The 14,521-nt window shown below is 47.5% G+C and overlaps 1 protein-coding gene across 5 annotated transcripts in view; it reads left to right on the top strand.

The window, feature by feature from the left end:
* Positions 1-14,521, top strand: part of Svil (supervillin) — a 206,732-nt gene that overhangs the window by 174,110 nt on the left and 18,101 nt on the right. For all 5 annotated transcript variants that reach the window (XM_057787278.1, XM_057787277.1, XM_057787276.1 and 2 more), the window contains 9 exons: positions 546-723; positions 2,465-2,637; positions 5,068-5,223; positions 6,669-6,805; positions 7,335-7,482; positions 7,596-7,741; positions 10,032-10,207; positions 11,681-11,825; positions 12,221-12,497. In XM_057787278.1, coding sequence (XP_057643261.1) covers positions 546-723; positions 2,465-2,637; positions 5,068-5,223; positions 6,669-6,805; positions 7,335-7,482; positions 7,596-7,741; positions 10,032-10,207; positions 11,681-11,825; positions 12,221-12,497 — 1,536 coding nt within the window. The remainder of the gene's footprint in view (positions 1-545; positions 724-2,464; positions 2,638-5,067; positions 5,224-6,668; positions 6,806-7,334; positions 7,483-7,595; positions 7,742-10,031; positions 10,208-11,680; positions 11,826-12,220; positions 12,498-14,521) is intronic.

The following is a 14,521-nucleotide window of genomic DNA, read 5'->3' as shown; positions in this document are numbered from 1 at the left end:
TGTAGCCTCTATAAAGCTAATATAAACTAGCCAACATGACGGGATAGCAGTGATCTATCCCGTGGTCAGCAGGCAGTGCCGTGACCTCCCCAGTGTCCCACCTGCTCTTATTGGAGTACAGCTCTGTCCCCTCATGGTCTCACATTGGCACTGTAACCGTAGGATGGAGGGATGGCATCCCAAGCTATGCAGTGACATCGTGTGTGTGGTCAGTCAAATGCTTCCCAGCCCTTAGCAGAAATGTTTGCAGAACCCTTAGGTGGAACAAGGCTGAGGTTAGCTCCCCCCAGGAGAGGTCAGGTTCAGAAATGCTCGCGTGTTTGTGTAGGCGCAGTCAGCCTGCTTCCTGCCTTAGCACCACTGGGCAAGTGGGAGGTCCTTATGTGAGAAGCAGAGCAAGCTGGGAGCTGGGAGGCGGGAGCAGGCAGAGAGAGAACTTTCCCCTACTCTGGGAACTTGAGGGAAATGACCATTACAACAGTGCAAAGAAGGGTCACAGCAGTTGTTTCTCTAAAGCTCATGGGGGCTTTGCTCCGTTTCCATAGTTGCCGGGATGCAGGAGACGGTTCTCACGGTCACTGGGAAATCTGTCAAGGAGGTGATGAAGTTGGATGATGATGAGACCTTTGCCAAATTCTACCGCAGCGTGGATCACAGTATACCTAGAAGCCCTGTGGATCTGGACGAGGACTTTGATGTCATTTTTGACCCGTATGCCCCCAAGTGAGTTTGAGATTGACTTCCTTTCCATGCCTCCTTGTCTGTCAGCAGACACTTCCGCCACGCATATGTGCTCTAGAGTCAGGTGCACATCTCCTTGGTGCAGAGAGAGCGCATGTGGTCACCCTGCTGGACTTGCAGGCCTACTGTGTGTGCCCTGGGTATTTGTGCAGTCTTGAAAGGTGTGGCTGGCTTCACATCGCTCACACGTTGTGGTGTTTTATAGCATTGCCACCTAGCACATGCCCACATCGTCCCACTGGACACCATTGAACTTACTCATAACTGGATATTTGGATGAAACCGCTTCGCAAATTAGGAGCTTGGGTTCCTTTGCTGCCAGCAATGTATAAAATTAGTATGTTCATGGGTTTTCTCAGAGGCACCCAAATGTTATAGAAAGTTATTATGTGTTAGGATTCCATCTGTGGTATATGCCAGAAAAATACATGTGTTGAATTGCAATCAGAAAAAAAAAACCATCAAATAAAAAACACTGGGGAAGAATTTAGTTCAAACTCAGGTGTGCCCTGAGTGTCCAGAGCAGCACGGTCTCTCAAGGCTGTCTTTCTACACACTGGCTTCTCTCTTGGTCAAGCTGCAACTGTAGGGAAAGAGGTGTCCACCTCGAGCACCAAATGACCAGGCTACTCAGTCGACACAGCCAGTCTGGTTCACTTCCCAGCAGACTCTCAGCGTTCAAGTTTGGCCTTCACTGTTTCAGTTTGGGTCCCAAGTCTATCCCTAAAGTCATTCATGGAGTCAAGGGGACAGATGACGTCTACCAACGTTGGGGGTGAGATAGGCACCAGAGGAAGCCCATGTAATATTATTGGAAGTACAGGTACTTGTTCTAAGCAAGTTGCACACAGCCACCCACCGCATGGCTCTGCTCTTCCCTATACGATTACCAGAGCGACTGTGTCTCCCACGGGTGTGTTTACTCATGGTAGAGGTTTCCCTAAACTGCTCCTCGTGTGATGTACTGCTTTGGGTATGTCAGCCAGTTCAGTTCACCTTCTCCCCATCCAACTGTCATTGCTGACGTGGTATATATAGTTGTGATAAGTAATAACTTATACAAATCTGTACTTGTGCTCACTGCACAGTAGTTGTATACAAAGAATGCTTCCTGCAGAGACCTAAACATTTGACAGTTGCATGTCAGCAGAGGAGTCTGTTGAAAGATCATATCATTGACAAACTACCTCCCCAGGCTGGTCAACTCAGTCTTGGGACAGTCTCAGGGATCAGAGATGATTCTGAAGGTCTATTTTATTCCAATATATTCTTCACAAGTATGGTTAATTTCATAAGGGAGCTCGTAGGTTGAGTTAATACTAGCTGTGGAGGGAACAGAAAAGCTGTATGTGAAAAAAAAACGATTTAATGTGGGGCAAAGGGGATTCAATGGGGGTGCAGTGGCCATCTGGGGAGTCTCTGAGAACTTGCTGGTGACAGCAGCAGTAGCCATGCGTGTACAGAAAATCTTGGGCTCCCTATCCAGAGAGACTAGCCAGCAGTGGAAAGAGCTGTCCTATAACACTGGAAACCTTCCAGACAGAGACCAAAGGCACAAGTGGGCAAGGCTTCCAGAAGTAGAGTAGGCTCAAATCTCCCTTTACCTCCAAGATGTGACTACATCACGGTAGGAGTAAAGGGACAAAATCAGGAAGTAAACGTAGCAGAGTGTATTGTCCCGGATCTAAGACAGCAACCTGAGCCTCATCTGCTTTGCCCACAGGTTGACATCTTCCGTGGCCGAGCATAAGCGCTCGGTTAGGCCCAAGCGCCGAGTCCAGGCTTCCAAGAACCCTCTCAAATTGCTGGCAGCAAGAGATGACCTCCTCCAGGAATACACAGAGCAAAGGCTCAACGTTGCCTTCATGGAGTCCAAGCGGATGAAAGTGGAGAAGAGTGAGTAGGAGGAGCCTGCTTCTTCGGGTCCCTCAGCACTGCCTACCTACTATTTCCCCTTTATCTGCCTTGCGGGGCCATGGGACTTCAGAGAGCATCCATTAGCAAAAGTAAATTCACACATACACATGTATGCTTGACCAGAGTTTCAAGGTTTCTCACTAAAGTGCTGTTTAAATGATGCTGTTTTGCTGATAGAAGGAGACATCTGTTTCTGGTTTTGGAATTCTGCTCTGGAAAACCCAAGCACAGCAGCAATTCTCAATTTACTCTTATTTACTCCTCCTCCTCCTCTTCTTCCTTCTCCTTCTCCTCCTCTTCTTCTTCCTCCTCCTCCTCTTCCTCCTCCTCCTCCTCTTCTTCCTCCTCCTCCTTCTCTTCTTCCTCCTCCTCTTCCTCCTCCTCCTCCTCCTCTTCTTCTTCCTCCTCTTCCTCCTCCTCCTCCTCCTCCTCCTCCTCCTCCTCCTCCTCTTCTTCTTCTTCTTCTTCTTCTTCTTCTTTTTCTTCCTCCTCCTCCTCTTCCTCTCGTCCTTCTATTTTAAATTTTTCTATTCATTTCACATACCAACCACAGTTTCCCCCCCTCCCACTGTCCCTACCTTCCACCAAACCACCCCCATCCATTCCTCAGAAAGGATAAGGCCTCTCATGGAGAGTCAACACAGCCTGACACATTAAGTTGATACAGGACCAAGCTCCTCCCCACTGCATCAAGGCCAAGCAAGGCATCCCACCATAGAGAATGGGTTCCAAAAAGGCAGCTATGCACCAAGGATAGATCCTGTTCCTACTGCCATGGGCCCCTCAAACATACCAAGCTACACAACTGTCACCCACATGCAGAAGGCCTAGATAGGTCCTATGTAGGCTCCCCGGTTGGTCAGTCTAGCTTCCGTGACCTCGGGTCAGCTGTCTCTGTCTCTATTTACTCTTATTCAAGAGTGTCTTAGGAGATCTCATGTGAATGTCTAATGCACTTCTTTCCTCACCCCAGCATTTTAAACCAGTACCTTCAGAAAGCATCAGCTGCTGTTGACAGCTGTCACAGCACTTGTCACCCTGCAGGAGGCCAACTTAGTGACATGGACCAGAACGACCTACCCAGCTATACACCAGATGTAGACTCGCTCAGAATTCCTATCCCCTTAGAGATGCTAGGACTGATTCTCCCCGGTAGGCATCTTTCACCAAGTCTTCACGGGTACAAAGGTGACAGCCTATAGAGATGATGTCATCATTTTGTAATTAACATGTACCTTGAGGCCCTCTGCCCTCAGACCTGGCTGTAGTCACAAGATGCTGGGTTTTCAGTGTGGACCAATAGCAGCAAAAGTCAAACCTGAGGTCCTATGTAGGCTCCCCGGTTGGTCAGTCTAGCTTTTATGACCTCAGGTCAGCTGTCTCTGTCTCTATTTACTCTTATTCAAGAGTGGAGGTGGTGGAGAGATATGTGAAAATTGTGCCAATAAACCTTTATGTCTTCTCAGCTCATTGTTTTAAAAATGTTACTACTGAGTCAAAAGTCAGGCAGTGATTTCAATAGGACCTAACACTGAGTTTGGTACGCCGGGCGGCCCTGGCCTTTTGGAAAGCATTTCTTAATCAACTGGTAGGGATGCAAAGAGAACTAGTTTATCTAAATTCTCCCCCTCTCCTCCTCTACCCTTCTTCTTCCTTCCTTTCTCCCTCCCTCCCTTCCTTCCATTCTTCTTTCCTTTCTCCCTCCCTCCCTTCCTTCCATCCTTCCTTCTTTTCTCCCTCCATCTCTCCCCCTCCCTCCATCCCTCCCTTCCTCCTTCCCTCCCTCCCTTTCTCCTTCCCTCCCTTCTATCCGTCCTTCCTTCCTGTCTCCCTCTATCCCTCCCTCCTTTCCTTCCTTCCATCATTCCTTCCTCCCACCTTCCTTTCTTATTTGGAAGCTATGGTCTGATATGTAGTTCAGACTAAACTGGTACTTGGTAGTCCCTTCTAGTGCTGAAGTTGCAAGTGCACCACCACTAAACACTCTTTCAATAAAAAACAACAACTTTGACAAATTGGTTTATGAATGCTACAGGAAAAGGAGAATAAAAAATTATAGCAAAAAAAATTCAAATATCAAGATAGTAGATGCTATTACTGCCATGAAAATCACTGTTTGCCAGTAGTGGAACCCACATTCTGGGCCAGTTTAAAACAGAGGTGTGTAGCTCAGGGTCATGTACAGTCAGAGACCAACCTCACTCTCCATTCCAGAGTCTGTTCCAAGTCACCCCCCCCCCCAGCCCATCTAACTTAACTCCAAGCAGCCCCAGGACCTCTGCATTTAACTCTATACACAGTAATTAATCTTGGAACGGCACAGCTACTCAGCCTGAGTCCTATGAGTTAGGAGTCACCTATGTCGTGAGCCTTGCTCCGCTGAGCCTCCTCCCGCACCTTCCTTCACAGTGTCGGCCAATTCCAACTTCTCAGAAGTGACGCTGGCAGGCCTGGCCAGCAGGGAGAACTTCAGTAACATCAGCCTGCGGAGCGTCAACCTGATGGAGCAGAACTCCAACAACAGCGCCGTGCCCTACAAGAAGCTCATGCTGCTGCAGATTAAAGGTATTCTTCCTAGTGGTCTAAAGGAGCTGTGGCAGCCTGTGCTTCTGACTGGTCACGGTGGGACTCCTGGCTGCATCCCTCACTGTGGCATCACAGACTCCACACAGCCGCTGGAGCTCTGCAGTCGGTGAATGTGGACACAGGAGCAGCTGGGGGGAGACCCAGAGCTGGACTCAATTCTTTACCCTTCAGAGTCTCAGCTTCTGCTTCTGCTTCCGCCCCGGTAGCCCTTACTCCATGCACTGCCATGCACTGCCATGCACTGGACCAGATGTGTCTGAAGTCTGCATCATGGGTCTGTGCACCCTCCCCTGCTCTCCCTACTAGGATAAGTCATGATACATGCCAACCAGAGTAAGGAAGCACATCCCTGGGGAAGGAATCAAGGGAATTCAGGAGTGACTGAGCCTCACCCATCCCCAGGTTACATTCCTCTGTTCTGTTTGCCTACAACACATGAGACTTGGAAGAGCAGTAGGAGGGAGGGCAGCTTCACTCCTAGAGGTGACCTCTGTAGCTGGGTATCTCAAGAAGGTGGATGAAATTGTGTCTGCCTCTGCCAAAGATTCTGGAGTGTTTACTGCAAAGCCATTTCCTTCTCAATGTATTTAAAAGATGAGTGAAGGGTAGGGAGATGTTTCACTGGATAAGACTGATTCTTACATAGGCACAAGAACCCATGCCTGAATCCCTGACACCCACATAAAAATCCGGCTCAGGTGTATGTGCCTGAAACCTGAGCATTGTGGGGCAGAGACAGGCAGATCCCCGAAGCTCACTGGCCAGCCAGTCTAGGTAAAATAGCAAGATCGAGTTCTGTCTCAAGGGGAGAAAATGATTCTAGCCCTCCTCTGATCCCCACATATCCATGCATGGGTACACACACCTGCACACACGTGTGCACACAACACACACACACAGATGACAGGTGAGGGGCTCTGATGTGCAATTATACCTGGTTTGTAACAATAGAGAGCTCCAACTCATTCAATCACTTAGAAGTGGGGGTGAAAGTGACACAAGGCCGTGCCTCCCTCCTAAGTGATCCCTAAGTGCTCTGCGAGTTACAGGGTGGAAGGAGGTCCTGTGAGGAGCCATGCCTTACCCTGCTGCACGGCTGTGTGGAGAAAAGGCAGCACGAATGTGAAAGAGAGAGAGTAGGGTGTCCTCCCTACCACTCTCCTGAGATGGGAGGAGCTCACTACATCCACAGACATGCTAAAATCCAAGGCTCTGAGACCACTTCTAAGAAGCACAGAGACTTTGGGCAAGCACTCACTGGCAACATCAACTGATGGTGTTGTCATTGGCCCATCTTAATTTCCATGTCCTGCTGGTCCGAGAATTCAGATGAATAGAGTCTTTAGAATGGGAGGTCTGTAGAAGAGATGTGTCTGTCATGGATGTCTGCATGATGGAAAAAGGATGCTGGGGTTTGTCCACAGGTAGAAGACATGTTCAGACAAGGCTGGTGGAGCCTCGAGCCTCGTCACTCAACAGTGGGGACTGCTTCCTTCTGCTCTCTCCCCAGTACTGCTTCCTGTGGGTAGGAGAGTTCTCAAATGTCATCGAGAAGGCAAAGGTAGGTGTCCAAATGATAAGACGCTTCTAATACTGTGTCTTTACACAGTGAGGTGTTCTACTAGCTGATCTGTGCAAGCCTCTCAGATACCTTGTGTTTCATTCAGGCAGGAAGGGGCAGGTAGTGTTTTCTTTGCTAGAATCTCTGAAGAAGCTTCTACGAGGTGCTAAAGTAAAGGTCTGTGGCGTGCCTCAAGTTTGAAAGCCCTGAGACTGAGCTGACTTCTGGGTGTCCTACACACTGTGCAGTGGCAGTGTGGCTTTCCTGAGTGCCCCATGGGGGAGCCCCAGTCCTGGGACAGTGTCCAAAGCCCAGGAGTTATCAGTTGAATATCATACACTGAGTGTTACTGCTCCGAAGACTGGACCTACCTTCTCATACAACTCCACTGCTCAGCTCAGACAGCCAACGCCCACCACCCATGGCCGACTCTTTTGCTATGCATTCATTCTCTGGTGGCTGGGTGTATCCTTTTGTGCCGATCACACTAGTTTTGCTTCCTAACTCATTGTGTCCCTCTCTTTTTCAGGCATCTGAACTTGCAACATTAATTCAGACAAAGAGGGAGCTTGGTTGTAGAGCTACATACATCCAGACCATTGAGGAAGGGATTAACACACACACTCACGCAGCCAAAGACTTCTGGAAGCTCCTGGGTGGCCAGACCAGTTACCAGTGTAAGAGCTTGCTATATTTCGGAGGGAGAAGGCTTGAGCATCCTTTCTTCTAGCTCCCTCCCTTAACGGGTCCTTTAAGTCAACCACTTCCTAATGCCCTGTCTTATCCAAAGCTGCCGGAGACCCAAAGGAAGATGAACTGTACGAGACAGCCATCATAGAGACGAACTGTGTCTACCGCCTGACAGACGACAAGCTCGTCCCTGAAGATGACTACTGGGGGAAGATTCCCAAGTGCTCCCTTCTGCAGTCCAAAGAGGTACCAGCTCAGGGACACAGCGCTGCTGGGACTGCGGCTTCCAGCCGCTTCCATGCTGACTATCAAATACGGCATTTGCTAAGGGACACTTATGTGCTATTTCAAACCATTACTGCTATCTACAACACTAACAAAGTTCAGAGTACTTTTTAGAAATGTCAGGAATCGTTGAAGGTTTTTGTATTTTATATAAAACATAAATACTATCCCCATGTCTTGAGGTATATAAAGATGAAAGTAAAATTGAGTTAGTCCTAAAGTTTCAGGAAGAATTAGTATGAGTACATGTGATTGCATATAATTTACATATAGTTAATATAATTTACAGATTGATCAAGTATTTTTTACATGCCCCACAATAAGTATTTATTAACTACACTTATTTCCAGCATCATTAAGTATTCTAATGGCTGAGAGGAAAGGGGAAGATACACAACACCCTTAAACTCCACTAGGTAGAAACATATCTCAAAGAATTGAGGGCAGACATAGTGAATCAGTGAGTAAAGGCTTTCACTGCCAGGCCTGAAGACTTGTTCAGTTTCCAGGAGAAACCAACTCCCTTGAATTATCTTCTGGCTTCCTGTGTGTGCACATGAACTTACAACAAACATGCAAACAAATACATAACAATGTTCTTTTCAAACATCACGAGATTTTTTTTTTTTTAATTTTCTTTTTATTTGTATGGGTATGTTACCTGAAATGTATTCCTGTATACCACATGAATGCAATGCCCCAGAGACCAGGAGAGGGCATCAGATCTTCTGGCCTTGGAGTCACAGACCACTGTGAGCCACCATGTGGGTACTAGGAATTGAACCTGGGTCCTCTGGAAGAGTGGTATGTGCTCTTCCCCATTGAGCCACAGATCCAGTCCCATGTTTTCTTTTCTTGACCCTTCCAGCCACTCTGTCTTTTGATTAGAGAGCTTGTTCACTTACATTCCTTACACATACACAAAATAAACGTAATTTTAAAACTTTTAGTAAATGTAAACAATGTAACTCCTAGAGCTTACAAGATGAGTGAAATAAGTCATGAATGGAGAGAGAAATATTGAAATATTGTGTGATCTCACCATATGTGGAATCATCCCCACAAAGGGGGAAGGGGACAAAGTCAATTATATAGAGACAGAAAAGAAAACAAAAGCTGCCAAGGTCATGCGGGGGTGGGGGTGGGGGCTGAAAGCACCCAGGGAAGCAGGTCGGAGGACAGAAGCAGCAAGTGTGGGAAGTACAGAGTGTGTCTAGGTGTCTGTTACTAGGTGTGCAGCTACCGTCAGTCAATGTTGCTGTCGGAGACCACTGCAAAATGTGGAGATTTTCACTGTTCTTACCACTGAGGCAACAGAAAGCAGAAGTGAGCAGCAGACGGTGATGATTGTGTCAGCTCCTGCACTGGTGCAGCCACTATGCTCACTGTCTGCATCCCAGAGCATCCCACCACACACATAGATACACTCAAACATGTACCAGTGTATTTGATAATAAAGAGAGGAAAACGCCATCCAAAGCTAGACTGAGGGTATGATATATATAAACATGTAAATGGGCACAAAAGTCACAGCAAAAGAAATAATGAGCAATAATCTTAGGAAGAAAATGAAATGGAGCCTAGTTGAGAGTTAGAGCAGTGTCTAGGGTCCTGGAAATGAAGGCAAGGAAAAAGGAATAACAAGGAGCATTCCAGTCGTTCATGCCACAGACACTTAGCTATAAGCCCCTATTATCATAGCTACTCACTCATAAGTGGCTTCTAGACATAAAGCAAAAAAAACCAGCCTACAGTTCACAACCCAGAGAACCTAGACAACAAAGAGAACCCTAAGAGAGACATACATGGATCTAATGTACATGAGAATTAGCAAAAGATAAGATCTCGAGAGGGTAGAAGGGGAGGGAAGAGGTAGGGAGGGAAGCAGAGAAAAATGTAGAGTTCAATAAAAACAATTTTAAAGAAAAAGAAGAAGAATGGTATTGACCTCTGCCCCAGGGATCTTAGAACTGCACACAGGAGAGATGGCATTGAATCCTCAGGCTCCTCAGCACCTGCCATGTATGATAAGCTGTGTGTGTGAATGAATGAATGAATGAATGAATGAGGAAGGGAGGGAGAGGAGGAGGGAGGAAAGGAGAAGCAAGGAAGAGAGGAAGGAACAAAGACAGGGGAATACTTCCATAACTCTTGATTCAAAGCTTTGGGAGGTGCGAATGTTAAGCAGTGTGAAGGGCCGGAGTCCGGAGATCGCCCGGGAAGTTCACACATCATTTTGTGCTGTCTCCAGGTCCTGGTGTTTGACTTTGGAAGTGAAGTTTACGTGTGGCATGGGAAGGAAGTCACGTTAGCACAACGGAAAATAGCATTCCAGCTGGCCAAGCACTTGTGGAACGGAACCTTTGACTACGAGAACTGTGACATCAACCCTCTGGACCCTGGCGAGTGCAACCCGCTCATTCCCAGGTACCGCTGCTGCGCATGCCTGCTCATCTCTCAGGCCTCCGTCATCTCCAGACACCTTAGCTGTCACCTGACTGGTAGAATATGGGGGTTGTAGCTTTAGGAAGGACCCCCAACCCCCACCCCAGTGTCTCAGGTGCTGTTGTGATAATTAAGAACTTCCCAGGTTTCCTCTTCCTACCCTGAGCCCTGGACACTTTGTGCTGCTGTTTTATGTCTTCTGGGGTGGAAGGAAGGAGAGGATACTGGATTTAAAGAATGGTTGTGATTTTAGCATTCACTACCGTGTACTGACTTTTAAAAACTATTTGGGGAAATCAGATCACGCACAAACTCTAAAAAAATGATTGTGAATTTAAAGAAAAGCATTCCTGCATTAAAGATTTTTCACTGCTAGATCCTCCAAAATCCTCTAAAACTGTGCGCCGTGTACTGTGGAACAGGCACGGCATGAAACCACACAGGGCATCGCACTTCGAGGTCCCTGCACAGTTTCTCTCTTTACAGTCCAGTAACTGGTTTGCGAATATTTGATTTCAATATTTAAAAGCCAGACCTGCAATCCCAACACTCAGAAAACTGAAGCACAAGGACCACTCAGGAGACTAAGGTCATCCTGGGCTATGTGACTCCCAGGCCACCCTGAGGTACGAAGTGAGAAAGACGATGCTGTATCGTGGCAGATTAGTACATAAGTGTGGCTGCATGGGCTAAGGAGCCCCTGACCCAGTGGCTTCTGCTGTTTGTGCCACAGAATCACTGGAGGAGCTTTGAAAACGTGTCTGCCAGACCCAGGGAAGGGACTGCAGCTGGAACAGGGTGACTTATACCCTAACATGTCTTAAAGCAGTGGTGCTCAACCATCCTGATGCTGCGACCCTTTTAGTACAGTTCCACATACTGTGGTGACCCCAACCTTAAAATCATTTTTTTGCTATTTCATAACTAATTTTGCAACTGTTATGAATTGAATGTACATATCTGCTTTCCGATGGTCTTAGGTGACCCCTGTGAAATGGTTGCTTGACCCCCAAAAGGTCTTCACCCACAGGTTGAGAACAACTGTCTTAAAATCTCCCAGGGGATACTAAGGTGCAGCCAAGATTGTGCACCCAGTGGCTGCACTCCGCTGCATTGAAATGACCAGGCCCTGACCAGCAGGTTAATCACAAGAGCGAGTAGACAAAGGGCCAAGGCCCTGCTCCCAGGGTCATGCCCTTCACCACAAGCTCCTGTGCCTCCTACTCCATCTCGTGGCATGTAAGAGACAGATTTTCAGAGCAGAGGCTGAGCCTGTTCTACAGTAATCCCAACGAGCTTGCAGAGGAAAGTTTACAGAATATACTCAACTATTCTCTGAAACTTAGTGAGGGGTGCGAGCCTGGGATACAGCCACTTGCAATGCTGTGGTTGTCCCAACACAACAGCTAGCACGGCTGGGTCTGAGCTCTTTTCTTACCTGCTCCCACCCTGCAGGAAAGGGCAAGGACGACCTGACTGGGCCATATTTGGGAGAGTTACGGAGCACAACGAAACTATTCTGTTCAAAGAGAAATTCCTCGACTGGACAGAACTGAAGAGACCCACAGAGAAGAATTCTGGGGAAGTTGTCCAGCAGAAGGTAAGTGGTCAAGCCCCGAGTGCAGTGAAAATGACTGTGATGGCCAAAAGCCTTATGGGGTATACTAGAGACGCCACAGAGTGATTTCTGACTCCAGTCTCAACCTCACTTTGTATGTAGTACCCCAGTTCTTTCCTCTGAACACAGCCTTCTCCTATGTGCGATCAGACACCCTGAGATGCCCTGAAAGCTGTATTTCTGCCCTGTCCCATCAACAGCTAAAGTGGGGCTGGGGATATAGTCCTATGGTAGCACAATTGCCTGGCTGGCAACCAAGCCCTGGGTTCCACCCCAGCACCACAAAAAGAGAAAAAATAAAAGCAATCAAAACTGATGGGGTATTGCAAAAGATGTCTGCAGCAAGGGGACAACTGAGCATGTCTGTTCTCTTGCAGGATGATCCTAGGGCTGACACCAAGCCCTATGATGTGGCACGGATGGTGGCAATGCCCCAGATGGCAGCCAGCACCATCCTGGACGGGGTGAATGTTGGCCGCGGCTATGGCCTGGTAGAAGGAGATGACAGGAGACAAATTGAGATTGCCACCGTCTCTGTAGATGTGTGGCATATCCTGGAATTCGACTACAGCCGGCTCCCCAGGCAGAGCATCGGGCAGTTCCATGAGGGGGATGCCTATGTGGTCAAGTGGAAGTACATGGCGAGCACAGCAGGTCAGTGAGCATTTGCCAACCCTGTTCAGAAAGGCTGGGAGGGCAACCCCCGGAGCAGGGTGCCCTGCGTCATGCTGGGTGCTTCAGCTGCTCCAGAGCCCTGGGGCAATCTGACCATGTGGGGATAAGAACCCGGAAAGGACAGTGGGATTCCTGGCAGCCTGCAGGGCCAGGACACAGATGCTCACATCCAGAAACAAACACATGCTAACGCATGCCTGCTCCTCACTCTTGCACTGCCCTTAAAAAGGTTTATGGAGATGTCATGATTGGCTTCCACATGGTCTTGACATGTGGACCGTGTGCTGTTTGAAGAAGTCAATGAGTGTAGCACATGCGAATGCTTTAAACTGAAGCTAAATGGTGCGTCAGCTTGGTAGTAAATGCACAGCCAAAGACTGGCTAGTGTTGTTTGTTGTTTAAGTAGAGGTACAGGGGTGCAGCTTAGTGGTAGCACATTTTCCTTAGCATAGGCAGGGTTCTGGATTTTAGCCCCAACAAAAATAAGTTGTTGGAGATGGCAGTGGTGGCACACACCTTTAACCCCAGCACTCGGGAGGCAGAAGTGGGCAGATCTCTTATGAGTTTGAGCCCAGCCTGGTCTACAAGCGCTAGTTTGGACAGGCTCCAAAGCTACAGAGAAACCCTGTCTTGAAAAAACAAACAAAACAAAAAAAGCTCTTTGATGTAAACTGAGACTGTACCTTCATTTCCCCGCCACCCAGACCCGAATAATCACACAGAAGCATTATTAATTACAAAACTTCTTGGCCAATGGCTTAGGCATATACCTACCTAGCTCTTATATCTTCAGTTAACCCATTTCTATTATTTTTATATTTTCCCATGAAGCTCATGGTTTCCTGGTGAGGTTCTGGTGTCTTTCTCCCTCGGCAGCTACATGGCATCTGCCTGACTCCTCCTTTATCCTCCCTGTATTCAGTTTAGTTTTCCCACCTACCTCTATTCTGTCCTGTCATAGGCCAAAGCAACTTCTTTATTAACCAATGGTAATAAAACATATTCACAGCCTACAGAGGGAAATCCCACATCTCTTGAGACTGCAGAGGTAGCTCGGTGGGTAAAGTCCCCACCACACAAGGATGAGAATCTGAGTTTGGATGCCCAGCATCCACATTAAAGCTGGGCATGGTGGCTGTAACTGTATCCTCCCTCTGGGGAGGCAGAAACAGATAGACCCCCCAGCAAAGTGTGTGAACTCTGGGCTCATTGAGAGACCTGTCTCTAAAAGTACCATAGATAATGACAGAGAAAGATACCAGACTCTGCCTCTGACCTCTTGGCATACGTTATTTGTTCATTCTCTCTCTCTCTCTCTCTCTCTCTCTCTCTCTCTCTCTCTCTCTCTCTCTCTCTCTCTCTCTCTCTCTTTCTCTCTCCCTCCCTCCCTCCCTCCTCTGAAACTAAGAGCACTAACTGTTCTATGGATCTAGAATAATAAATATTAATTGGATTAATTTTTAGATTATTTATTTATGAGGTTTGATTTTTTTTTTTTTTTTGGCTTGGCTTGGTTTGTTTTTTTCTGTTTGTTTTGTTTGTTTTGGTTTTGGTTTTGAGAGGCAGGGTTTCTCTGTGTAGGCTTACCTGTCCTGGAACTCATCCTGTAGACCAGGCTGGTCTCAAACTCACAGAGGTCTACCTCCCAAGTGCTGGGATTAAAGGCATGTGCCACCACCACTTAGCTGGTTTGGTTTTTAAGACAGGATCCCACTATGTAGCCCAGGCTGACTCAGTCTTCCTTCCTGCCTCAGCCTCCTGTGTACTGAGGTTATTACAGGTGTGTGGAACATGCTCCACTAGAGTCTTTCGGGCTCCTGTTGGTGAAATACTGCAGCAAAGTGTTCAACTGGACACCTCACACTAGAGACCACTGGGTGTGTGTTAGTGTGTGTGTAGCATTGTGAGCTTGGAGCTTAATCCTTCTTCTTTGCCAAGCAGTAATCACTGTCCATAGTGCTCTGTCCTTCTATTAGAAGGATTACATCACAGCTCTGTGACTT

This window comes from Chionomys nivalis, chromosome 13 (genome assembly GCF_950005125.1).
Source record: "Chionomys nivalis chromosome 13, mChiNiv1.1, whole genome shotgun sequence".
In the NCBI taxonomy this organism is placed as follows: domain Eukaryota; kingdom Metazoa; phylum Chordata; class Mammalia; order Rodentia; family Cricetidae; genus Chionomys; species Chionomys nivalis.
The sequence above is the reverse complement of the archived record's forward strand: the minus strand, read 5'-3'. Positions and strand labels throughout refer to the sequence as shown.